The 27,952-nt window shown below is 40.2% G+C and overlaps 1 protein-coding gene across 3 annotated transcripts; it reads left to right on the forward strand.

Annotated features, from left to right (window-relative positions):
• The first annotated feature begins 966 nt into the window (after positions 1-966).
• Positions 967-27,693, forward strand: ARGLU1 (arginine and glutamate rich 1). 3 transcript variants are annotated; one of them, XM_082435273.1, is made up of 4 exons: positions 967-1,591; positions 9,951-10,176; positions 11,980-12,104; positions 12,463-12,546. In XM_082435273.1, the coding sequence occupies exons 1-3, from the start codon at positions 1,245-1,247 to the stop codon at positions 12,064-12,066; spliced, it is 660 nt and encodes a 219-aa protein (XP_082291399.1). In that variant the 5' UTR covers positions 967-1,244; the 3' UTR covers positions 12,067-12,104; positions 12,463-12,546. The 3 variants fall into 3 exon arrangements, 2 of the variants coding, with proteins under 2 accessions (XP_082291399.1, XP_082291398.1); XM_082435272.1 differs by lacking the exon at positions 11,980-12,104 and adding an exon at positions 26,854-27,693 and having other exon boundaries at positions 982-1,591; XR_014256261.1 differs by having other exon boundaries at positions 969-1,591; positions 9,951-12,037; positions 12,463-12,547.
• The last annotated feature ends 259 nt before the right edge of the window (positions 27,694-27,952 follow it).

Genomic DNA, 27,952 nt, shown 5'->3' on the forward strand with positions numbered 1-27,952 from the left:
CAAACGCTTATCACTCTTCTTTTTCAAGGTCTTTTTTTTTTTAGGACTCCACAGTGAAAGTGTGGAGTCCTAACCACTGGACCGCCAAAGAGTTCCCTTCAAGGTTTTCTTCATCATTCACAACCATGTGATCTTCCCTTCAAAATTTAAAATTAGTCAGTTCTCACTCATCCTCAAGAGAATCTGGCATTCTGATGGGAATTGTGCTAATTTTCAAATTTGCCTTGGGAAGAATTGGCATATTTTTGGTACTGATTTCTCATCCACAGATATGGCAGGTTTTTCATTTTCTCTGGTCTTGTTTCTGCCTTTCAACAAAGGGCAAGGGATTTCATCATCAGGATCTTGTAACTCGTTAAACTTTACTCCCAATTATTTTATAGTTTTTGATGCTGTTGCGGATAAAATATTTTTATTTTTAACAGGTTATTGCTTTTTCAAAAGGAAAATTGCTAGTTTTCCCTCTGCTTCTCTCCCTTGAGTTTTAAGCCTTTTACTGAACTCAGGTTTAAAACGGAGGCATGAGTTTTCGCACTCGGCCGTTGAAGCCCTACATAAGCACTGGCTTCCATGTATCTCAGTCTCCTTTGTACCCTGTGAGCTTCACAATCACGTCATAAAGCGTGGTGTCTGGTGTCTCCACTGCGCAAACGAGGGAGCTCAGCTCAGAGAGGCAAGTGATCTGCCCAGGGTCTCTCTGACACCATTTTGGCCTGCCTGACCAAACCAGTTCCTAGGATACAATGCAGTCAGGAAGTTGGTACCGAGGCACGATTTCATTCGCACCAAAACGGGACAAGTACATGCTTACGGTGTCAGCATCTTACCAGAAAGCAAAAAGTGCTCTAGAGCTGAGGCGAAGGACTCCCGCGCCCGCGCGACACGCCGGCTCGAGGCTGGCGGAAAGAGCCGAGCGCGCTCGGAAGCGCTCGTCACGCCTTCCGCACGAAGCGTCAGGGGGCGGGGCTCGCGTGACGGCGCGTTGCGCGCGGGGCCTTGTGGGAGGGGCGGCCGGTGCAGCCGCGGCTGCCATCTTAGCAATTCCTGGCGTTGCGGCCTTGTCGTTGGAGGCGGCCTTCGTGGCGGCCGTCGGCCTCAGGGGGAGGCAGAAAGTCAGCTCGCTGATAGCTCTCCTTCCCCCGGCCTCGACAAGATTGCCAGCCCGCTTCCGGAAGCGGAGGCGAGGACAGCCGGGCACGTGCGGGGCCCGAAGCCAGCGGTTAGTCCCAGCGTCGCCCGGAAGGATGGGCCGGTCTCGGAGCCGGAGCTCGTCCCGCTCCAAACACACCAAGAGCAGCAAACACAACAAGAAGCGGAGCCGGTCCCGGTCGCGGTCTCGGGACAAGGAGCGCGTGCGAAAGCGCTCCAAGTCCCGGGAAAGTAAACGGAACCGGCGGCGGGAGTCGCGGTCCCGCTCGCGCTCCACAAACACGGCCGTTTCCCGGCGCGAGCGGGACCGGGAGCGCGCCTCGTCCCCGCCCGACCGCATCGACATCTTCGGGCGCACGGTGAGCAAGCGCAGCAGCCTGGACGAGAAGCAGAAGCGAGAGGAGGAGGAGAAGAAAGCAGAGTTCGAGCGGCAGCGAAAAATGTGAGCGCCCGCGGGGGGAGGGGCCGGGAGCCGGGGAGGCGGCGGCGGGTGCGGGGTGGCGGGGAGAGGGGAGCTGATTGGGCCCGGGGGGAGTGAAGGAGGTGAGCGGGGTCGCAGGGAGCGGCCCCGAGCGGCTGCACCCCTGGCGTAAGGGAAGCCTGGGGCAGGACAGACCCACGAGTTGGCTGGCAAGGGCAGTAGTGGGGATGGAGCTGGAAGGGCTTGGAGCAGAGCAAGCATTTTGGCGCGAGAGGAGGAGGAGCGTCCCGGAAGTAGGGGGTGGAGTTCCGTGTGGGGTTGGAGGGTGAGGAGCAAGCTGGCCCCGGGATGGGGACGGAGGACGTTGGCGGGCCCCCTGCCGAAGAGCGTTCTCGCCTTGCACCCTGAACGCGGGACAGGGATTCTCGGAGGTGAACCGCTTCAGGTGGTTGACACGTACACGCACCCAAAACAAGTCCTTTTACTTTAGTGCACTCCTGCTGTTAGAGACGTCGCGGTCGCTTTTCCTGTCTCGGGCCTGCTCGTTTTGTTTTCTGAGGTGTAAAAACAGAATGCGAGCAGCTTAAGTGTGCAGTGAGGTAAATGAATCTTGACGCTTGAGTTCACCTGTGTAGCCAATCGAAGCCTACTCCGTCTTTTCACTCTGTATTAGTTATGGTCTGTAGGTCTCCGTAGCACACTTCGGTGCAAGACTGTAACTCGTTTCCCTTTGTGGAATATACGTGCTGTTCAGAAGATAGAATATTCGCTTTTACTTTTGCATTGATCACGTGCAGAAGAGTCACCTCTCAAGTACCTTTTGGTCTAAGAGTAGGTGCAAATGATTCCAAACGAATGAAATTTTGGTTTTAAAGGGTAGAGTTCTGTTTTGGTTCAAGACCCTGGTACTCTGATGGGCTGGGTATTCTTTCCCAAAGCCACGTTGAAAGGTAGATTTGCGAACTCTCCCTGTTGAACCAGCCATGTTCCTCAGTTCTTCAGTGCATGTTTAGAAAGTGCTCGTAAGGCAGGAGAGTTACTGAATGTAGAATTTTCCTGAGACAGATGTATGAGTACTGAACTGTGTAGGTGTTTTCAGTCTTTCTGCAGTGTAGTTTGTGTTATGTTCCAGCAAAGCTTGTTTCTGAAAGGAAATCATAAAGAGGTAGGGGACTGGAAAACTTACTATTACTGGAGGAAACAGTACCTGGAGAGCTCTTTCACTGCGTTTCTTTAAAACATGCACAACGCTTGCATTTTTCCTTTACTTAGAACTGTCGGTGGGAAGTATGAACACCGAGTACGAATAATTGTGTCACAAGAAACCTTGATTATATAGAATCCAGTTTTTTTGGTCTGGAACAAGATCCTTAACTGTGAGGATGTAGCTCTCAAATAACTGTCAACAGATGAACATTTTAAAAAATTACTTAAGATAATTCTGAGATAGTATTTGCATGTGAAAACAAAGGATACCTCCAAAGAGTAATGATTTGCCATTCATTAGAGAGCTGAAACTTGGGAAGAGTGAAAGGAAACTTGGTATGCAAGGAATAGATAGAAGCATTTAGCAAGCTACACACGAATAGCAGAGAAGAAATCCAGGGATGAAATGAGAAAATAGAGCAGTTATATTGTCCCAAGTTGATAGAGGAAGCACACTGCCGTTAGCATTTATGAAGGGAGGAGGGGGCGGAGCCAGCAGCCACCTGTACGCTGAATTCCTGCGTGTTGTGCAGTAGGCACTACTTAGTACGGTCTAATGCCTAATAATGCAGAGGAGACGATTGAAAGATCTAGGTTTTGCAGTCATGGGAATGGGCAGAAGTAGTTGTCTATTTACAAATCCTGTTGGTTAGTTCATTCAACTGATACTTATGGAGCATTTTAATAAGTGCCAGACACTATGTTAGGAGCTGTTAATCTGAAGATGATTGACCCCACCAAGGTCTCGATCTAGCTTGAAGACAGGTAGGTAGATAATAATACAGTGTGGTAAATTCAGTGATAGTGATGTGACTGTAAAAAGGAAGCATTCTGGATGGGTAAACACCGTAGTGCTTCTCAGGAGTGAGTGGCAGGTAAAAATAGGATTCTGTCAGGCTAAGCATAGGAGGATACATGTGGACCAAGGGAGGGAGCCCCCTCGCAGAATAAAGGGAGGGGTGCAGTATGGTCTTAGGTGGAGTAAAGAGGTGAATATTGACTGGAACATGAATTTCTGTAAGTATTCAAGTCATGGAGTGGCTGGAGAGGTAGGTAGAGGCTGGGAATCATGGGAAGGGTCTTGCCGTACTAAGGAGCTTGGATTTCATCATAGAAACCAGAAGGGTTTTAAGCAGGCAAATGGCGTGGGATTGTAGTTTTGTTTTTAAACGGAGCATGTACTGCTGTGTAGGATTGAAAGTTACAGTAAGTCCACATAGGAGTAGTGAGGGAGCAGTTGTTGGAATGGAAAAGAGGGGCAGATTTAAGAAGCATTTAGGGCAAATAAAATTGGATGTGAAACGTAAGGGAAATAAAGCATTGTTTTGGCTCTCGTGTTTATATTGTGGCTATTGCATCTCAGCCACCAAATGTTTAAGTAACTGCTGTCGGGCAAACACTAGTTAAAATGTCAGAAACCTGGACTTGGCACTTCCAGTGTAGGCACTAGATTCTGGATATAGTGAGTTCATCCAAGGTTGATACAGGGGACTGAAGCCTGGGGGAAACCTTGAGAGTAGATAGAATGGCCCAGGCAGAGTGGAGGGAGAAGAGCAGTTGGTTCATGGGACTGAAGGAACCTTAGGGAATGTCTGGATGTACAGCTGGACAGAGGGAGACAAGCGCGTGGTGGAGCAGAGAGCAGAGAAGGTACCACAGGAACACGCACTGTCAAGTGTACCTTCTAGAGGTCCAGTGTGAGATGGAGAGAGACAGCAGAGTTAAAATCTCTTGGGCTTAACCGATTAGAAAGTCTCCTCAAGGTTGGAAACCAGATTGTTTTGCCATTTACAAGTCTGAGGCCTTGAATAAACTACCTACCTGTGAGCTTGATTTCTTATCTGTAAAATGGAGATACCTGTTTTGCTTATTGTGAAGATTAAAAGTACTTAGGTGATACTTGGCATGTATGTAATGAGACTCAGTAAATAATGTTGTTTAATTTTTTTACATGTAGGCAGATTGAACGTGGTGATTTTAAGAAGTGATCTTACAAGTTAAAATCTTGATGCAATAAAAGGCAGACCTTAAAATTAAAAAAAAATTTTTTCCCTCACTTTTGAAAAGTTCATTCCTGTGGTTGAAAATTCAGTTTAAAAGATTTCTTTCTCCTCCTTATGTCCCAGTCATTCAGTGTTGCGCTCTCTTTCCTCCTCGGCACCCTTACCATTTTTCATATGTATTATTTTGAGACTCTTTATGCCTGTTGTAATAACTGTTGGAAAAAATGAGTGGCTGAAAATGACTTGCAGCACATCAGGATAATATTAATGGCATAGTAACTTACTGTAGCCTGTGGTATCTAGGTTCGCATATACTTGGTGTTCAGCTGCATGGCAGATCGAGAGCCTTCTAAATCAGAGTGTCTAAAGTGAACTGGGATCTGTGTGAGTGATTCTTAGAAGAATGCTCATTGTGAGAGCAAATTCATTATATTGGAACTACGTACCTCAGGGAGGTTAGGGCTTTGAGACAAAACATTAGGGCATAAGATCAAGCTGATGTTGGTAAGAATTTTATCAATTTTTTAGGTAATTATTTTGGTAGCTAAATTTTTGTGCATACCTTTTGCCTTTAATGTTTGTCGTGGAGAAACAGTGCAGGGTAGTAGCATGCTTAAGATCGTTATCTTTGGAGTTGCCTAGGTTGAGGGCCACCCCTCAGTCACCTGTTTAGCCTCAGGAGCGATCAGAGATGCACATGATGCCGTGGAGTGTCAAGCTTTTGGCAGAGTAGTTGGTGTCTGTTCGGTACTGAGTAAATACTGTTTGCTAATATTATGAAGCAGTTCCTAGAAGGACACTCCTAGGGTTGAGTTTGTACATTTCAAAGACTTAAAAATAATATTAACCGATGCTCTGTGCAAAGTCACACTGGCATTTAACGATGGGCCCTTGCTGTTTAATAGTTGCCATTTTAAAGTTGATTGTGATTAGCGTTCTGAGAGCATGGAGAAAATGAGGACCTACTCTTATCTATTGAAAAACTTCAAGATTTTCATTCAACCCTTTCATCAGTGTCAGAGATTGTTTTGTTTTTGGTTGTGTTGGGTCTCCGCTGCTGCACGTGGGCTTTCTCTAGTTGCAGCGAGCAGGGGCCACTCTTGCTTGTGGCAGGCAGGCTTCTCATTGCGGTGGCCTCTCCCGTTGCAGAGCACGGGCTCCAGGCACGCGGGCTTCAGTAGTTGTGGCACGTGGGCTCAGTAGTTGTGGCGCACGGGCTGAGTTGCTCCGCAGCATGTGGGATCTTCCCGGACCAGGGCTGAAACCCGTGTCCCCTGCATTGGCAGGCGGACTCCCAACCGCTGCACCATCAGGGAAGCCCTCACAGATTCTCAGCAAGGGGATGGATTCAGCAGAGGAGCCTGAGGAAAAGATTAGAGAGAGAGAAGAATATCAAGAGAGTGACAACTCCTATGACAGCAGTTTTAAGGAATGGCTAGGCAGTCATTTTAGATGACGGATCTCTCCTAAGATACTAGTGGCAAAAATGGGTTGTTGGGTTTTTTTTTTCTTTTCTGAGAAAGTTTCAGGGCCTCTTAAGAAAGTTAGCCCAGTAGCTGCCTTATCATTGATTATGATAATAAGTTTGTCATCAATAAGAATGAACTTTTTTTAATTTTAAGAGCCGCCTACCCCTCCCACCCTCCTTCGGCTAACTGGTAGAGGAGAGCTATGTTGTACTAAGTTTCATTCATTTCTATACATTATATGTTTGTGCTTTTGTGGGAAAAGACAGACAAAAGAAGAAAGACAGGGATACAGAGATTGCTGAAACAGGCGGAGAAGTTTTACTTATCATGTATGTTAATACTTATATTTAGCTGTAGAACAGAGTCACAGAAGTATAGGCTCTATTAGTAGGTATTAGCGGGCTTCAGGTTTCTAGCACAGCATCTAGTGCATAGTAGGTTGTTCAATAAAGACTTGTCATATCTCTCAAGTACTTAATTCTGTTGTTCGTGTGCCCTTGGTTTTCTGGATCCTGGTGTGTGGGGGGAAGGGGATTAAAGCAATATCCGGCTCTTAACTTTTTCAGCACTGGATCTAAAAATTGATTTAAATTTTTTTCTGAGTGCTGAAGTAGCAGTTTTAACCTTACCAAAAATAACAGCGACAACAAAAATTACATCCTTGATCGTGCTTGTAGGGGAACAGCTCTGCTCTGGTGCCCTGGCCTTGCCTGTCTCCTTGTGTAGGGCGCAGCAGCAAGGCTTAATGACAGTCCTGGGGGTGCCCCGTGGTTCCCTCAGGAACAGAGGGGGACGAGCAGCCTTGTAAGAAACTCCGCAAGGCCACTTCTCACCCTGTGGGCTTCAGCTGGGCTTGGGAGTTCCCGCTTGCCCTCCCCTTTAGGCTGGAGAACTGCTGAGCCGTACTTAGAACGGACCCTTAGCAGCAGCCGCCTGTTGCCTGCACTGCTTGTCACCCTGTGCGGCCTGTCACGCGGCCTCTCTGGTTTGGCGTCCGCCAGTGGGAGCAGAGACACAGGGAGCTGACAGCATGCTGACCTGGCTTCTGCTGTAAGTAAGAAACCGGATTGATGCGAGCTCGTTTTCTCCTTGCTGACCAGATCTGTGGAGGTGTGGTCCCACTGGCCGTTGTGCCATATTGCTGTCCTTTAGGGACTGTTTGCCTGACAGAAACCCTGAGCATGTACCAAGTGTCTTCCACCTTTGCCAAATTCCTGAGTTAATTAGGCAGCTTTTCTACTGATACACTAACCCAAAGCCTTATCCCATTCTTTTCCCTCATCTTTTACTTTGTGTGGAAAGTTTTAACTGGAACTTGGTTTACAGTGTTCTGCTTTAAGAGTTGTACCATTTTTGAAATTTTAAAATGAGGTTTCTTTGTAGACATCGCTACATTTACTAATTTTATAAGAACCAACTAACAGAAGAAAGCGTGGGGGGGTGTGTGTACGCTTCTGAAACTTCGTGTCATGAAAGCTTTCCAATTCAGCAAAATAGGGTATTAATCCTCATACAGCTGTCATCCAGGTTCAGCAGTTGTTAGCTTGCTTGTTTCATTTCGTATTTCTGTCTTTCTCTTTGGATGAAGTAGAGAAACAATATTTTTATATTTGGAATGTAGTTTAATTTCCATTGAAATTGCTGCCTGATTTCTTTTAGGTATTCCTGGCCATTCATTTCTAGTGTTGGGGTGGATATCTCTTCTCTTTTACTAAGCTGCTATAGGTAAAGGCTTATTGAAACTACCCTAATACTATATTTTATTCAAAGTTAAAAAAGGAAAAGGAGTATAGATAGAGAGTACATGTTAGGCTTTTGTGGGGTTTTTTTCCCCCAGTGAAAATCACCAATAATTTAGCGTTGGGGAGGAGATATTTAAGAAACAAGCAACAGAGTCTTCAGAATGGTTATTGCAGATATCTAGAACCTAACAGAAATTATGACTTCTCAAGTAGTTACTATCTCCCTGACAGAAATATGTAGAGATGATAAATGCAGAAACAGATATGAATCAGAATATTAGAGGGACTTCCCTGGTGGTGCAGTGGTTGAGAATCTGCCTGCCAGTGCAGGGGACACAGGTTCGAGCCCTGGTCTGGGAAGATCCCACATGCCGCAGAGCAACTGGGCCCGTGAGCCACAACTACTGAGCCTGCGCGTCTGGAGCCTGTGCTCTGCAACAAGAGAGGCTGCGACAGTGAGAGGCCCGCGCACTGCGATGAAGAGTGGCCCCCGCTCGCCGCAACTAGAGAAAGCCCTCACACAGAAACGAAGACCCAACACAGCCAAAAAAAATAAAATTAATTAATTAATTATTTTAAAAAAAGAATATTAGATACACTGGTGTCAGTATGGTAACACTGTGAATAAATAACAGGAGTTGAGAATGAAAGCACTTCAGTGGGAATTGAATCACCCCCCCCAAAGTAGAGTTGAGTTGAAGTGGATTGGGTGTTTAAAGGTCACTTAGAAACTGTAAAGTCCTTACTAAACAGATAAATTGAATGATTCTCATACATATATATGAGTCATCAAAAGATAGAAGGGTTACAGATTTTGTTTAATTTTGTGGATTGTGAGAAATATGCAGCATTAATAGATTGACCTCTTAGGATTTAGGTATATTTTCAGAGTCTCTGCATTCATTCCAGCACAAATTATTGTCTCAAATAATGCCGTTCAAGAGAAATACAGTGTGAGCCACATTAAAAAGGAACTAGTGAAATTAATTTTAATACATTCCCAATCTGTCTCAAAATACTGTCATTTTAACATGTAATCAAATAAAAATACTTGAGATCTTTTATAGCTTTTCTTCTTACTAATCTTCAAACTAGACACATGTGGCTAGTGGCTCTCATATTGGAGATCATTGGTATAAAATGTGCAAGGTTTCGACTATAGTGCCTTGATAAATGTCAATATCTTCAGCACAGAATTTCATTTTGAGTGAATAAGTTCATTTATAATACCTAAATGGGATTAAAATAATTAAACAATATCATGCTTCACTGAACTTTTTAGAAGTGATACTAATATATTTCATCCACTTTCCCATATCTAGAAGAGCTTTGAATTGAAAGTCAGTTAACGAAAGAAAAGGTGCAGTAAAGTGTAAAAGTTTAGAACCTGAATAAGTTTGTCTGTATTTTTGCTAAAAACTTCAGTATGTTGCTTTAGCAGTCTTAATTTCTTTGAGTCTGTCTTTATTCTGATCTTGCTTGGGGTGGGGGAGGGGAGAATGAATTTAGCTGGTCTGAACTGCTTGCTACATCATAGTTTCTCCTGACTTCTCTGTAGCTCAACCCTTAGACTGAATGGATTGACAGATGAGCAAATCATAAATTTAATAGCTTGTCCTTTGCTTATGAAGCTGGTAATGAAAGTAGATTTCCTGTTTCAGATTCACTCTACAGTTCCTAAAACTACTGCATTAATAAGCTCTTTGTATATACTAGTCTTTCTGTATTTACTTTAGAAAGTGACAAAAGAAAAAAACCATGATTTTATATTTATTTGAATTTCTGTATCACTTAATCTTTTGGTATCTATCATTTCCTTGAATATTACATGAAAATGAGTTGTAAAATCTTAGAAATACGTAAGCAGATTCAGTGTTTTACAGACTCACAGCTAGTTTTATTTCAATTCTTAGGTTTATTTCTTACATTATCTAAGTCCTTTCCCCACTTTGTTTGCTAGTCGGCAGCAGGAAATAGAAGAAAAACTCATCGAGGAAGAAACAGCACGAAGAGTGGAAGAATTGGTGGCAAAAAGGGTGGAGGAAGAATTGGAGAAAAGGAAGGACGAGATTGAGCGAGAAGTGCTCCGAAGGGTCGAGGAGGCCAAGCGCATCATGGAAAAGCAGTTGCTCGAAGAACTCGAGCGACAGAGACAAGCTGAGCTTGCAGCGCAAAAAGCCAGAGAGGTAACGCTCGGTCGTTTGGAAAGTAGAGACAGTCCATGGCAAAACTTTCAGTGTCGGGTGTGCCTCCTGCGCAGTTCAGAAAGAGATGGAATGCAGACCAATTCCTTTCTCATCTAAACTTAACATTGCTGCGAAAGTTAATTTTTTAGCCTATTCAGATGTGCTGACTGATATTTAAAAGCTATTTTCATAAAACTATCCAAGGATACTTTTTGATTTAATGGAGCTGGCTTACATATTTGAGAAGTGTTTGAAACTTTTGCCATGGCTGCAGGACTTACATTCTTTTTTTGGGAGGGTGGGGGGAGACAGGGAGTGGTAAAGGGAAAAGGTTAAAAATCCACCTGTGGTTACGTGTTCTTCTTTTCTGTTTATCTCTCTTATTGCCTAGACTGTGAGAGGCTTTTTGCCTTCATTCAGATTAAAAAGAGCAGGGCCTAACATTGAGTGATAGCACCTGCTTTTGATAAGTAGGTTTTCTTGCTCTTCTTTTTTTCCTTCTTTTATCCCTCACCCCCCTACCCCAAATCCTGCCTCAACACAACGGACTAATTCTAGCGTTCTGATCATAAGGCCCTCCATTTTCCTAATGTGTTTCAAAGGTCTTTTTAGGAAAAATGTCCAGATTATTCGTCCACTTTTTTAGTATCTACTAACAACTCCTTTTTTTCTCTAGAGAGTTATGAAGGAACAGGTTGTCCTTGTCTGGAGTCAAGCTAAACACATGATTTGTTTTATCAGCAGCTGGAGCAGAAGTTGAAAATGTCTTTCTGTGAGACAGTAATTTGCTACTGAAGCTTTATGGCTTATTTGCACTGATTACTCCAGGATCCTAAAACTTATTGAAAGTCACTGGAACGCTCAAGGCAAATTACTTTACAGCACTGAGTGTCCCTCAACATAGTTTGCATAGTGACTGTGAATTCCATTGGTGTGTGCCATAGGAAATCCCGTGGTTATATTTTCTTGAAGTTCAATGTTTGACTCAAAATATGTGACTCATTGTCATTTTTAATCTTGGCATTATTGTGGACAAGTTGACATCTTATTAAATCTCTTGTTTCCCAGTAAGCTTAGCTTTTCAAATGCATTTTCCCTTGTGCTGTCTTTAACTAGATATACATGTCTATATTTGGTGGATATCACAAACTCTGTGCCATTGGGTATATGAAATTTTTGTTAGTGCCTTTAATAATGAAGATACTTTTGGAGTAATGGTGCTGTCTTGTAGCGAGTTATTAATCATAGGAAGATTTTTTTCTCTTCATTTGCTTTTTGTTTCATATTAACAATTTTTTTTTTTACACGGACACAACCCTCTGACAGTCTTTCCAAATATTAAAATCATTTGAATATGTATGCTGTGATCTGAACACTGCCCAAACCATCAAGCAATCTTCATATAGTTTGCATTATAAAATCTCATTAAATTCTCCAAGAAAAAATAAATTACAGAATTTTATTTCGTGACCATGCACCCCCTGGATTCCTGAATTTCAGTTCAGATTGTAGATGACAAGCTGCCTTTAGAAATTGTCAACATCTGAATGTTAAGTCCATTCTCCCCATGGAAGAAGCCCTTAGTTCCATGAAGTATGGATTACCATTTGTATTTTTCACTAACAGTAAATGTATTTTTCTTATTAATTGTTTGCCTTAGGAATGATGAATTACATTTTTTGTTCCTTCTTACCATAAACATCTGCATTCCTCAGCTCAGCCTTCCTTGTATGTTGTTTCTTTATAAATGGTTGAGCTGCTGATGCAGGTATTGCCAAGCTAACAGTACAAATCATTTTAAAGAGGAAGCTGGCGCGTATGGCAGCCGAGGAGCACACTCTGCAGGACACTGGACAAGACAGTAAATATCCAACTTTTAATGCTGATTAAAGGAGTATAGGTAAAGAATGCGTAGGTATCCATAATTGGTGAGACAAATGTTCACTTTATTTATATTTTATATATTGTTTTTTAATTTGGTAGATACTATCCAGTTTTGTAGTTGTCCTTGTTGATTTGTGTGATATTAAAGTATTAGTAATAATTGCCAGGAAACTGTCATTAGGGAGGGTTTAGTTGGTTGCTGTTTGGACTGGGAGGGATGATTTAAATTTAGTACTAGAAACAAGTTTTAGTGGCTGCGCAGTTTATCGTTTGTCAGACAGAAGGTAGCTATAAAGCTACCCTGTTTAGTCAGATCAAAAAAGTTCAGAGGAAGATTAGTAAATATTTCATCAATAAAAAAAAATTTATTTTTCTAACATCTTAACATGTCCTCCCCTTTAGGAGGAAGAACGTGCAAAACGTGAGGAGCTAGAGCGAATACTAGAAGAGAATAACCGAAAAATTGCAGAAGCACAAGCCAAACTGGTATGTATAAAGCATTCATGAAAAATGTTTTAGAGTTCTCGGGACTATTTTAAGGGATTTGAGGGAAGAGTAGGAATAGTTGACTAGATTTTTTTTTTTTTTTTTTAAGATTTTTAGAAATTTCATGTAATGTCTGAAACATTTATATTAACATATTTCCATACATATTTCCATACAAATACAAATATAAGATTTTTAGAAATTTCATGTAATGTCTGAAACATTTATATTAACATATTTCCATACATATTTCCATACAAATACAAATATAAGATTTTTAGAAATTTCATGTAATGTCTGAAACATTTATATTAACATATTTCCATACAAATAACCCAATGAAAGTTTAGTATTAGTTGTTTTGTTTGTTTTTTTATACTGCAGGTTCTTTTTAGGCATCAATTTTATACACATCAGTGTATACATGTCAATCCCAATCGCCCAATTCAGCACACCACCATCCCCACCTCACTGCAGTTTTCCCCCCTTGGTGTCCATATGTCCATTCTCTACATCTGTGTCTCAACCTCTGCCCTGCAAACTGGCTCATCTGTACCATTTTTCTAGGTTCCACATACATGCATTAATATATGATATTTGTTTTTCTCTTTCTGACTTACTTCACTCTGTATGACAGTCTCTAGATCCATCCACGTCTCAACAAATGACTCAATTTCGTTCCTTTTTATGGCTGAGTAATATTCCATTGTATATATGTACCACATCTTCTTTATCCATTCGTCTGTTGATGGGCATTTAGGTTGCTTCCATGACCTGGCTATTGTAAATAGTGCTGCAAGTTGACTAGATTTTAGCTACTATCTTCTAGAGGAATCTGCTTGGGGCAAGCCAGAGATTCTGATTAATCTGGAGAAAATTCCAAAATTCACAGTGGTTTAAAACAGGTTTCCTAGGGGAAATTGTACTATCTCCATCCCTAATTTCTTCTGTACCTAAAAAAACAAAAACAAAAACTTGAAGGTTCTTAATTAAGCCTACTACTATGCAGCATTTCACTTGGCATTAGTTGCTTTGTTACCAATTACTAGACAGAATAAGTAGAGAGTATATATTTGATAGTAAGTATACCAGATTAATAAATTTTTTTCATATTTCATGTTTATAATCTAACAAGGAACACAGAGACTTAAATAATTATAATATGAGATACAGGTGTAAAAGGAGATATAATTTTTACATTTTAATAAAGAAGTCAGTATAAGAATATTGCAGTAAATTTTTTAAATAGAAAAATGAATACATATCGCTTCTATTTTTCTTTCCCATTCTGTATTTTAGTACTTCTATTTGTTTGTTTGTAGCATATACTAACATTTAAAATAGAATTTAAAAATAGATAAAATTTTTGGTGTAGTAGGGTTTTCCCAGTTAAGAGTATGAATATATTTTGAAGCATTCTCAGTATGATGAGAAAGAAAGCTAGAATTAAAGGACTATGGATATAAATAAAAAATGAAGGATAGGCAGACATTGTAAGGGAAATTTTTCTTTTCCTTATGAAGATGGCATATAGGAATTCTACTTCAAAGTAGGAATATAAATCAGAGATAGAGGGAAATTTACTTAGGATGAATGAGGATTAGTGGTATTTACTGCCTGGGAATGAAGACATGACCCTAGAGGGACTCTTGGTTATAGACAAGTTTTGTCTAGTTAGAAATGTGTTGAGAATAATGCAGCCATAGGAAGACATTTGCTGCTAAGTCATACTCTTGACTGGGGGAGGAAAGCAAGATGTAAGCTCCAGTTAAGTGCTTCAGAAAAAACAAATTCTGTGACTGTATTTATAAAGGCACAGAAAAAGATCTGGGAGGATCTAAGTAATTAACAGTGGATCCCACTGGGGGGGTTGGTGAAGGAGGACTGTAAATAATTGTTTTTTAGTGAATAAGAATGTGAAAGTTAAAACCACCAGCAGTTGGTTCTAGAGTATGATCTTGTAAAAGATAATCTGCCCCAGATAAGAGCCAAACTAGAAATAACCCTAAACAGCTTACTGAGCATGACGCAAGGGATTCTTAGTATCACTGTCGTGGTTACTGTGAAAGCCCCAAGGAAAGGGGAAGACCTGCTCGTGCTTTACCAATGAAGAGACCTTAAAGTCTGCTTAGGTGGAAGAAGCACCATGGATATGAGGTGGGTGAGAGGTCATAATAAGATGTATCAATACATGCTGATTAATACATATGTGATAATGCTTTTTTTTTCCAAGTGATTCCACATAAGGAGAACATCTCAGTGCAAGTGCGAGAGAAAGTAAGATGGGAAGTGTGCATCTTAATTTTAGTTTTGAAGGTTGAGCTTTGAAAGGTAGATATAGTCTTGTTTGTAGGCCATGGATATTTGCAGGAGAGATGAACAGTATAGTTGCTGCTAGAAACATTGAAGCAAAATTACCCAGTACGTGGGATAGAATTCCTCTTAGAACGTGGTGTAAGAGACTGTATAGAGGGAGTTCAGTTTGCGGATGTCCTGAAACGCCAGATTGTGACTTCTAGAGCAAAGGTTCTAAACTTGGTATATACCCTGCCAAAGTCTTGATCCCTTCTGACCCCGGGGTAGCTGTCTGAGTGCCTAGGGACAGCTTGGCCTCCTTATGTTCCTCTAATAACCTTCTTTGTGTACCCAAACGAACCATAAAAATAGAAGATTAGCAAAGCATATTCTAAAGCAGTGCTTTTCAAGTGGTGGTAAAGTTGCCCAGATTTTGTTTTTGTCTTTTAATCCCAGTTTGTCTCAGACCTCTACTTTTGCAAAATACAGTTAAGATGAATTATTAGAAAAATGAGGTCAGATTGCTATAGAAGTTTCTAAAATGCTTATTCTTGGCTTCTGCATATCTTATTGTGGATCAGTTACAGTTTGCACTGTCGTTGGTCCATGGGCCATACTTAGAGTAGCACTGCTCTAGAACCCTTGAGTTTGACTTCGTATTACTAGACTGTGCGGTGACGCTGCTCTGACTGCATGTTATCAATAAAACTTCAGTGAAAAGGTATCTTAGGGAAAAAGAAGCTTGAATTTGAGGAAAATTGGTAAAAATCTGGACATAACTAATTTGCTTCTTGTATTCAGTAACGTTGGAAGCATAAAAAATTATTGTTCCTGTTGGAGAGAATTAATTTTTATTTGGTTCTATTGGTGGCCATGTTGTTGCAGGGAAAGTAGAGTACCCTTTGTGTAGGAAGAGACAAGAAAATGTTACTGTATAAACATGCAAGGCACACTATTGCAGTTTTTCTCATTTTTATCATCCTTTCCCCTTCCTCTCAATTTTGAGCACAGTTCTTTAATCTTTAATGTTTATACACGTTTCCTAGTATTTACACTAAGAAATACTACATAGAATATATTGAAAGTCTTGTTAAAATAATAGACATATGAATAAAAAGCAATTTGGAGATAAAAGTAGCCAAGATGTTAAGTTCTCTTAAAGGCTTTAGTGTATTAATTGTGGAGACAAGGACAACTCCCAAGAAAAGTCAGCTAATGATATGGAACTATTTGGTAAGTGGTATGAGTTACATGGGGTAACTGACATAATTGCCCTGGGAACCTTCCTGGAGGAGATACCCTTGCTCTGGACCTTGATGGACAGTTAGAAATTGAATTTAGGGTGAGGACAAGAGGGTGAGGAAATGAAGAAGGGCAGAGACCTTTAGGGAAGTAGAATTAGAAAAAAAGCAAGAATGTGTGGGATCTCTTGGGATAAGCAGTAGTAGTTGTAGCAAACCCACTTTATGTGTAGTCAGAAGTTCAGGTTTTGAAAGCAGATTAGACAGGTTGGAAAAGAATATACCCTGGGGGAGATTTCTTGTCTATAACCATGAAAGAATAACACAATGATCTCTTGTAAATCAATAAAGGAGACCAACTTCCTGAAAGGGGAAAAGAAAAAAAAAACTCCTTCGAGATGTAAAAGAGGTAATTTCACACAAGTAAAATGAAAAGTAGCTGTCATAAATTCCTGAAAATAAATCCCAACCTTAATGGGAAAGCAAAGAAATGACCCCTCTCTTTTCCTTTTTCTCTAATACTACGTACCAAATTTGAAAAGACTTTTTTTTTCCCCTGTTAGTACCAAGTGTTGGCAAGAATATGGTATAAAGAGACCCTTTATATAGTGCTCTATCCTGGAAGTTTAAATGGATGTGACCATTTTAGAAAATAACAATAAATCAGTATATACCAGGAACCTTAAATTTTAATTCTGCTCCTAAGAACTTACCTAATGGAAACTGAATCCAATACAAATCAATTCACACACAAAAATGTTTTCCCCTTATTTGAATAGTGAAAATTGCCCAGGTTTTTAGATAAATTATAACACATACAGTGGATTTTTCTGTAGTCAAAAAGCATCTGATAATACAGGGAAAGTAGCTAAATACAAAACTTAACATATACATTATGATTTTCCTAATTTGAAATGTATATTTGTACATTAATAGAAAAATATGCCAAGTACTGAGAATAGTTATCTCTAATTGGTAAGCCTATAAGTAATTTTATACTTTTCTCCAGTTTCTACTTTTTTTTTTTTTTTTTTTTTTTACAAGTAATGTGTATCACCGTTATGATCAGGTAAGAATAACTAGTAAAGAAAGTAAATTTAAGCCACGCTTAGACTCACTTTTAAGTAAGCCCTCATGACAAAACTTCAAAGATTGCTCCCAGTAATGACTGTAATAAGGAACAGATTAGCTAAGCCATATGGACTCTCATATATGATAAATGTTAAGTGGTCTAGACCAAGAGTAGTTTTTGCTCATTTTAGTTCCAAGTTGTTTATCAAGATACTAGATTTTGGGCTTCCCTGGTGGCGCAGTGGTTGGGAGTCTGCCTGCCAATGCAGGGGACACGGGTTCGAGCCCTGGTCTGGGAAGATCCCACATGCCGCGGAGCAACTGGGCCCGTGAGCCACAATTACTGAGCCTGCGCGTCTGGAGCCTGTGCTTTGCAACAGGAGAGGCCGCGATGGTGAGAGGCCCACGCACAGCGATGAAGAGTGACCCCCGCTTGCCGCAGCTAGGGGGGGGCCCTTGCACAGAAACAAAGACCCAACACAGCCCAAAAAGATATATAAATAAATAATATACTGATGTAGTGTTATAAAAAAAAAAAAAAAAGATACTTGATTTTATCTGTCCATAAGGAGGCAAGAAAATATTAACGAACATACGTATTTGATTTATAAAATCAAACAAAAATTAATCCAAATGTGGATTGGCTTGACTTGGCTTTTTGGCAGATTGGTTCCTAGTTCTTGGGTTAGTATTGGCATTGCACAGCTATCATCAAACATTTGAAAGGCTGTTGTTAGTACGATGGAGAATTTTAATTTTCTTTAAAATGTTAAAAGTAGTACTTAAAATTTTTCAAAGTCCTCTTCTTCACACAGTTTTTAGTGATGCGTCTGGGAAAAGCCCAGATACTACTCTGAAATGTATATGAATCTTATTTATTCAGAATGGGAAACGGACTAAATGAAGGTGGTAGGTGTTGCCATGGAATGAAATGTTCTAGGAGGTTATGTCAGTAGGAAAAAAGACCCCTCAAACTGTCCCCTGAAATTCTGGGTCTATAGTATATTTCCTCTCTTTAATATTGAAATAACTTTCCCCTTTTTCCTTGCCAGTTAGGGAGATTTAATGTGCTCATTGTGCTATGTAGCACGTGGTATCTCACCAGTTTGAGAGATGAAAAGATAGTACCATGTTTACAAGTTGACTATATATGAAATGTATTCCGCATACTTAAGTTTCAAGTAAACCAGATCTCACTTTGCAATTAAGAGATAGCTCTGAAAAGAGTTCTTAGGGAGATGTAAGAAAGAATTTTTTAATGTTTGTGTAGTAGACAGAAAAATGTCTCCTGCCCCCCAAAAAAGATATCCATGTTCTGATCCCTAGAACCTGCGAGTGTTACCTTATATGACAGTTAAAGAGTCTACACAGATGTGAATAAGTTAAGGATCTTGAGGTGGGGAGTTTATCCTGGATTATTACTGTGCCCTAAGTGCCTTTACATGTATCCTTATAAGAGGGAGATGGAAGGAGATTCTACCACAAAATACACACAGGAGAAGCCTAAGACAGAACAGAGAGAGATTTGAAGCTACTGGCCTTGAAGACTGGAGTGATGTGGTCAGAAGACGAGGAATCCTCTTAGCCACCAGGAGTCGGAAGGAGCAAGGAACAGACTCCCTTAGATCCTGGAGAGGGAGCACAACCCCTGCTGACACCTTGCTTTAGGTCCAGTAATCCTGATTGCGGACTTCCGGCCCGCAGAATGATCTTGTGCTGTTTTGAGCCTACCTCGTTTGTGCTAACTTGTTTCCTAAAAATGTGTACGTGTTTTTGGTATTGGACAGTGGGTAGAGGCTGGAAGAATTTTGAGGTACATGATAGAAAATGCCTAGACTGTTAGTAGGAATATGGACTTTAAAGGCACTTCTGGGGACTTCCCTGGTGGTCCAGTGGTTAAGAATCCACCTTGCAATACAGGGGACGCGAGTTTGATCCCTGGTTGGGTAACTAACTAAGATCCGACATGTCGCAGGGCAGCTAAGCCCACTCGCAGCAACTAGAGAGCCCGTGTGCCGCAACTACAGAGCCCACGCACTCTGGAGCCCATGTGCTGCAACTGAGACCCAACACAGCCAAAAATAAAGAAGGAAATCCCTTTTTTAAAAAGGCACTTCTGGTTAGGGTTAGGAAGAAAGTGAAAGCATGTTATGCAAACTGGAGGGAAGGAATTCCTTGTTGTATAGCGGAAGAACACCCAGCTGAGCTGTGTCCTGCCGTTGTGTGAAAGGCAGAGCTTATCTAAGCTGTGAGGTTCATATATAGCTGAAGATATTTCTGAGTAAAGTGCAGTCTGCTTTCTTCTCAATGTTTATGTAAAATGCAAAAGGAGAGTAATTGAGGAAAGAACCAAGAAGTAAAATAAATGAGAACTTGCTGTTTGGGGAAAATTTTAGCCTATTTAGAGTGCAGAAGATGCTAAAATTAGATTCACTATTAGAAAAACTTGTTCTGGAAAGAAGGCTAAGGGTATGATTGGACATCCTTTTGCTAATGCTGAAGAGTTTATGCCTGTGACTCATAGGTTACCTCAGCCATTTTAGCAAAAGCCAGGATTAGATGAGATTATCCAGAAAAGACCTGTGGAAGAACCAGGTCTAGTGGCCTGTTGTCTAGTGGTCTAGTGATATACATGGGAGACCTACAGTGTTTCTGAGGATGTTATATCAGCAGAAACACTGCCAACATGGACTGAAAGGGAGAGAAGACCTAATGATGAAAGGCTTTCAGACTCCACTAACATAGGAAAAGGTGATATGAAGTCAGAACAGAGATATGAAGGTACTGGCCGAAGGAATGTGGCCCTGGAATATCAACACCTTGATTTTGTTGCAGTGATACTGATTTTGGACTTCTTGCCTTCAGAATAAACTTCTGCTGTTTTAAGCTATCCAGTTTGTGGTAATTTGTTACAGTGGCTACAGGAAACTAACATAGTTGGAAAGAGAATGGGGCATTTATGCTAGAGTGAGTGTATTATGTAAGTTGAAACAGCACAGTACTTAGGATGGCTAGTAATGACATTTATACATTTTAAGAGATAGGAAAATATGGTATGGCATCAAATGTAAATGTCAATTAAATATTTTAATTTGAAAGAGTGGGCAAATTAGGTAAGGATTTTAAATCATTGAGAGGCTTGTTCCCAGTTGATAAGGTAGAAAGCTGATTTAATGATGTTAATGTATTCTTGGCAACAATTTTTTTAAAACTTTCTGGACATTAATGTATTGACGTTGTGTGGGGTGGTGTGAAGAATGGAGACTAGAAACAAGAAAGCCACTGAGGTCAGTGAAAAAGGTGGGCACTTGATTAGGTGGGAGTAGAAACAGTAACGAGAGAATAGTTGAACTTGGTGAGTGATAAGGGTGTACAGAGGGAGGGAGAAGAGGAAAAAGGAAGGAAGGTAAAAGTCTATTGTGGGAACCAGGGAAGACCTGATGTAATCGTGCTAAGAGCCAAGGATCACCAGGCATTTAAGGAAAACTTTCACAAAAAGGAATGAATACTGAATAAGATAAACAAAAGAACTGAGTAAAAGAACAGAGAATTTAGGCTACAGAAGATTAAAAGAACCACATCTAGAAGAGTACAGTTTTTTTGTGAAATTTATAGGACGTGAACGGTAAAATCCTGAAGGTATCAGATTTCTCTTTTGGCAGTAACACAGAGCACTCTCTCCAGAGGTCTGGAAGGCAGGGAGTTTTGTACCCAATGTTCTTTCCAAACCAAGCTCAACTATCAGTCAGTTCCTTCTTGAAGCAATTGTTTGTACTTTAAGTAAAATGGAATTGCAGGAGATATTATCTAATGTTGGAAGTTTCAAAAATACATTTGTTATAAAGGTAACAAAGGGGAATTAAAGTAAATTGAGAAGAAGGGGGGCTAGAAGGAGTGTGGTGGTATGATTTCTCTTTAGATGAGTAGCTAATGATATCCTGTAATGATAGTTAGTGTATATCCTAAGGAGGTAACTATCAGAATAACTAAATTGCCATGGCCCCTGGGGGAAAAGAGGGAATTGCTTTTTTCAGTCCTTCTTTGTTATTTTCTTTTTTTAACCTTGTACATGAATAACATCATGTATTAGGGTCAAAACTAATTACATTAAATTTCTTTTTAATATTTTTTTTACTCATTGTTTATCTAAAAGGAGGCATACATTATACTTGTTATGGAGGGGAGGGTGCATTAAAGAAACAAAATTGCAGAATGGCAGAGTGAAACCTGAGGTATGTTTTGGGAGGTTAAAATGCAGAAATTCACATTTCCGAGTAGGGGCATGATTCCTAAGTGTAAGATTTTTTACTTTTTCCCATCATCCCAGTAGTCACTCCTGATAAATATTTCTATCTTTAGATTTTTTGGGGGGTAAAAATTCATACATATTCCACGTAGAGAGAGTAGTAGATTTCAGCATCACCATTTGCTGAAGAAACTGCTGCTAAGGACCTTGATCTAAAATTATAGACAATGTAAGGAGAATGCTTAGAAAAGAGTAATTTTTAAAAAAGCAGTAGGACCTCTAGGTAAAGTGGGAGGGGGAGACAAAAGATACTGGGAAGGGGGTTAAGTAGACCCTTCTACTATAATAGTATGTTTTGCTCTTGTGTATTTCATCTCAGCAGTCATTCTTTTTGCGTGGGGTGCAAGGTTGAAAGCCTTTTTGAGACCAAACAGGGTCCTGGGTGTAGTGGCTGGGAAGGACTGCCCCACTGTAATGGCTCTAGTATGGTGGGTGTGTTACCTTTCTCTTTGGCCTCCCTGATGTCCACCACATTAGCCTTGTAGGAGAATTTAGTGTTGTTCACCTGTATGAATACGAATGTGCATACCCTCCCCCCATTTGGAATAATGCTTTCTTTTGCATACATTTGAAATGAGGGGAGAGGAACAGTGTATATGTGCCAGCAGATGGGATCATCAGGAACAAGGCAGCCTATCAGACAGTTAACTGCAGAGGGAGGTGGGAGGCAACGCTTTAGAAGAATACCTAGCAAGTAAGGTGTAGAGTCATAGCACGCTTACAGATGGATAAGACAGTTTTTCATCACTTGAAAGCCACTGTATTAAAATGAGAGACGGGTTTGGTTTTTCTCAACTAGCCTGTTTTTTTTTATATATAAAATTTACTTTTATTGTCAAGATTTATCAGTTTACCAAGACATTCATTAACTTCCAGTTGAAAAAGTTTTTGTCACTTTCAGTTCAACATAGTTTTCTTGTTTTATTTTTTATTTATTTATTTATTTATTTTTGGCTGCGTTGGGTCTTCATTGCTGCGCGCGGGCTTTCTGTAGTTGCGGTGAGCGGGGGCTACTCTTTGTTGCGGTGCGTGGGCTTCTCATTGCTGTGGCTTCTCTTGTTGCGGAGCACGGGCCCTAGGGCGCGCGGGCTTCGGTAGTTGTGGCTCACGGGCTCTAGAGCGCAGGCTCAGTAGTTGTAGCGCACAGGCTTAGTTGCTCCGCGGCATGTGGGATCTTCCCGGACCAGGGCTCAAACTCGTGTCCCCTGCATTGGCAGGCGGATTCTTAACCAGTGCACCACCAGGGAAGCCCCAGTTTTCTTACTTTAGAGCTAAAATAATTGTTTTCCTTCTCTGGTCACTGTACTTAGGCCCTCAGATATTTTTTGTTTGGTTTAAAAGGTAATTTCCAGCATTTATAAAGTATTGCACTTTACAGTGTGTTCTCTCATAATTATCTTATTTCGTCTCGTAATTACCCTGTGATATAGTTACTCTGTGATCATTTCATTGTTATTGTCATTGGTATTAGAGCCACTCTTTATATATATAGTAAGGGTCAAAAAAAAGATTTTCCCAGGATTATTGAAGTACTGAAACTTAAAGACCAACTATGCATGTCATAAAATTCTTCTTTGTTTTACAAAAGCCTTATGAGTGTTAGTTTTACAAATAGGGAGTCCTCCCCTGATGTATTAGAATTGTTAAAAACTTATTACAGGTCACATTTTAGGATACATGTTTTTTTACATAAAGTAAAGACACTTGTATCTGCATCATTCTTTTTACTTGAAAATGTGTTTTTTTGTTATTCTTATTTTCTGCAGTTTTATTGAGATATAATTAACATAACAGCACTGTATAGCATAAAGATTTGACTTACATATGATTACCGTGATAAGTTTAGTGAAAATCCATCATCTTTTTTTTTTTTGCCAAGGTGTAATTGAATATGCTTAGTTTAAAGCTGTAATAGAACAAAATACAAATATTTATACATAAAGACGGGAAAGACCTGCTTGATTTCATTTTTAAAAACCATTCCATTGTCAGGTACTTGTAATAGGCACTATATGCTTAGCACTGGGGATAACACTGTCAGCTATAAGGCCTGGTTGATTACAGCTCTCCCTCTATACACATAGACACGCTTTTGTCTCCTGTATTTGTAGACTTCAATGAAACTGAACCTTTTTCTTCACTCAAATCTAAAGATAATTTCAGTGCAGTAGAAATAGTATTTTCTGTCTCTGAAGGAAGTTACTTTTTAAATCTTGTTTAATTTTTTGATTAGGTAATATCACATGATTCAAGATTTAACAGCTACACAGTATTTTCTTTTATATACCATAATGTATTTAATAGTCCATATTGATGAATATTTGGGTTTTTCCAGTCTTTTACAAACCATGTTGGAATAAACTTGTTCAATTTTGCATGTATGCAAGTATGTTTATAGTATAAAATCTAGAAAATTAAATTGCTGGATATAAAAGTACTGTGAAATGTAGTTTGGGGTGGATAGTGCCAAAGTAGTTTTCATAAATTTCTCAAATGGGTTGAGGTTGTGATGTTCAAACCCTTTAGCCCCCAAGCTTCTTTCTAATCTGCTTTCCTAGGGGCTGAGTTAGAACTTTATGGAAAAGTGAGTCTGGGGTGTTTATCCTGGAAAGAGTTTTCAAAGCACAAGTGTGCCCCCTAAGAGTCTTTATTATGTCTTGATTCAGTTGCATGTGCCATGCTCTTACCCCAAATGTGGGATGATTTATTAAAACTGGATAAATTTGCATATGAATTTACTAATGTGATCAGAAGCAGATGATTATTTCTCTTGTAATTATCAGTGAAAGTCTAAACAAGAGAATGGTGATTTGCAATGGACTTTGACACACAGGTAGGATTGTCGTAGGAAAGAATGGCGTGAGCTGAGCTGGGGGTGGGGGGCAAGAGAGAAAGGATATGGGAAGTCATAAATAGTACGCTAATCCAGGAAGTTAGGCCATGTCTGTGCACAGTGGAAATCATTGGAAGTCTGAGGGCAGGAGAGCACAGTGCCCAGGAAGGGTGAAGCCAGCGGCACTGTGTAGGGTGGACTGAAGGGCAGAGACTGGAGACAAGAGCATTTTAGGTCTGCGGGGGATCTGGGGCCCTGAACTGGCACGGTGGCAGAGGGAAGGGACAGAGCTCTAGGGGAGAGAATATAAAGGAAGAGAGGATATAAGGGGAGAATTGACAAATCTGAGAGCTGTTTGGTTGTGTCAAAGGAAGAGGGAGGAGGGGAAATAAGCTATACTAGATGCGTGGCAATAGGGAGGCTAGAAAGGGCTGGTTCCTTTTAGGATTAGGCTTGAAGAATTTAAATCTTGAACATGTTGAGTTTTGAAGGTATTGAAGAGGTTTCCCAGTTGGATGTTCATCAGCCAGCTGGAAATGTAGCTTAGGAGAAAGGTATGGGAGAGGTACTTTAGCTCTCCGTTGGGTTTCCACCTTATGAGAATACAAAGATACAGAAGTTTGTGAAAATCCACTTGCCCATCTTGCCTGCCCACCTAATTCCCGCTTCTTCAGTTTTGGGTCTTCTTCACCTCTGGCCGTACTCGGTAACAGGGGATTTGGCCCACTGTCTTCAACCTTTTAGGGTCATTATCCTTCCCCTTACTTGCTCCCCGCCCCACCGGCCTCCATCTTAAAGTAAAACAAACCTCTTTCTGGTGTGACTTACGTATTTAAAAGTTGGGTTGGGTTTTTTTTACCTACAGGATAAAATTTAAACGTTTTATTAAGCTGAATACCAGAATTTGTTACCTTTTCCATCTTCTGCCGTAAAGCCTATAATTCAGTCACATTGACTTTTAGTATTCCTGAAAAGAATAACCTATCCGTGGAGGACCTTAACCTTTTGAACCTTAGTGTTTCATTGATGGGAGGAGAGAAAATTTTTAAAAGACAAGTTCAAGTGAACAGAAGAATGAGTAAAGGGAAAGGCCACTAAACTTATTGTTAGTTTTTGACCATCTAGAAAACAATTTCAGTAGAATAATGGAGATGGAAGCAATGAATTTTTAAAATTTGACTTTGAATGGAAATAAGGCATTCGAAGGATGCAGTGCGTATTTTAAGATCAAGGTCAGATGGGGGGGAAAAGGACAACTCTGATGATAGCTGAGATTTAAAAGTCAAGGGTTAGAGCAGGTTTCCTAAACCTTGGCACTGTTCATCTTCGGAGTTAGATAATTCTTTGTTGTCGGGGAGGGGGGCTGTCCTGTGCCTTGTAGGACGTCTGGCGGCCTGTTCTCTGCCCACTGGGTGCCAGGAACACCACCCACACACACGACACACACGGCACACACATGCGCCACATGCACACACTCGCACGCACACGACAATGCACACACGACACAAACGACGCGCAAACGCCACACGACATGCGCACGCCACACGAGGCACACATGGCACGCACACGCCACACACACGCCGCACACACAGGAGACACGGCACACACACCACACGCACCCACACGCACACGACACACGAAGCACACCACACACATGGCACACGCACACATGGCACACACATGCGCACACACGCACACTATACACACGACACCGCCCGTTGTGACAATCAACCACACACTTCCTAATGTCCCCTGGGAGAGGAGTAAAATTACAGCTGGTTGAGAATTAAGGGAGTGGACATGGAATCTTTGGGGAGAAGGAGCAACTTGATGAGGACGGAGCTCGTGAGAATGACCTGAATTTTCTTGGTACAGAGGGGAAATCTTCTGTAGAGAACACAGGAAGGAAGTTGGTTGCTTGAGACTGAAGGAGTTGTGAAGGAGTCAGAGGCATTGCAGGAATTTTATTGGTATCTATTTGAAATTAGATAGCATTTTATAGTTAGCCAGGTCAAAAAGGTATCATTTTTCTCTCCAGAAAAAAACTTATTATTTCATGGTTGTATATTGACAATATAATGTAGCTCCGTTGAGGATTTTTGTCTATAATTTTTGTATGCCTTTCTAATTATAAATTTAGTTATAATAATTGGTAATAATAACATACTCTGAAAAATTCATGCCTTGATTCATAATTGACAGTTTGTTAATCTGGTGCACCGAGGGTGTAGCTAAAATAAAAATAGGTAATAGGGCAAAAATGTATACTGAGCTCGACATGATTTGTAGAAACTTCTTTTCATTTTCACAATGTTCAAGTGCTTTCCTACAATTTATTCATATATTTTTCATAAAAAACAAAATCAGAAAATGTTGGAATAATTAATAAGGAGTTCTTTTCTAATTCCTAGGTATTTTTTCCTGATACTTTCTGTGTGATCTTAGGCAAGATTTTTTAAACATATACTTTTGTGTGCTCCTGTTGATGAATTTGTCACCCAGTTTCTGGAATATTACTAATAGAAGACATGAAATTCTAATTTTTTACTTTTACCTTTCAGGCTGAAGAACAGTTGAGAATTGTTGAAGAACAAAGAAAGATTCATGAGGAAAGGATGAAACTAGAACAAGAGCGACAGCGTCAACAAAAAGAAGAACAAAAAATTATCCTGGGCAAGGGGAAGTCCAGGCCAAAACTGTCCTTCTCATTAAAAACCCAGGATTAAATTGCAAACTCTGAACTTTTTACAAAGAAAAATGGAAAAACTTTGTATGGTAGCTTCATGTTGAAGTGGTTTTTTTTTTGTTTTGTTTTGTTTTTGTTTTTTTAATTTGGAAAATCTGGAAAGTTAGCTTGTTCTAATAGGGGCTATGCTCTGCAATTCCTTTTTTTTCCCTCCTTCCCTTTAATGTCCATTAAGTCAAATCCTTATCAGATCATTGTTATCTTCCAAAAAGCGATATTTTTTCACCTGTTGGATTCTGTATTAGTGATCTGAAGAAGAGCAGATCACTTTGTAAACTATGGATGGTCTGATAAGGTTTTTACTGACCCACTGACTTCAGAGTTATACTCTGTTTACTACATCATAATGCTGGTTTTGCTGACTTTTTGTTTTTTTATATATTTATAAAAAAAGAAAAAGTTGGTAATTGCATTGGAAGCGCCCAGGGTGTTACTGGACCTTTGTGGTGTATTGTTAACCAGTGTCCTCGTGATACTGTTACTCTTGATGTTCCTGACACAGGTAAGGAAACAGTTGGTCAGCTCTGATACAAAATATATATACAGTTCAGTATTGTCTCTGTTCAACTTGTTTTTATTTCATTGACGAAATCAAACCAGCATTCCCCATTGTGTAAATAAATGATTTTGCTGAATAAAGTAAAGTCTTAAATTCGTATGTTGAAGCAATTTTTTTTAAAGTTCTGTTAAGTCTTAAAAGAGGGTGGTTTACTTTTTGATGGTCAACAATCTAGAAATCCTAGGACTATGCTGTATATTTCTTTTCACTTTCAACATAGGATTTATATGTACTTTAAATATACTTGAGAATTAATATTTAACGGCTGTTTTACAGATACCCAGTTCATGCTGACACAACAAACTACGACAACAGCATTACCGTTAAGAAAGACTGAGCACCCAGAGAGAGATTT

Source organism: Balaenoptera physalus (assembly GCF_965194825.1).
Source record: "Balaenoptera physalus genome assembly, chromosome: 18".
In the NCBI taxonomy this organism is placed as follows: Eukaryota; Metazoa; Chordata; class Mammalia; order Artiodactyla; family Balaenopteridae; genus Balaenoptera; species Balaenoptera physalus.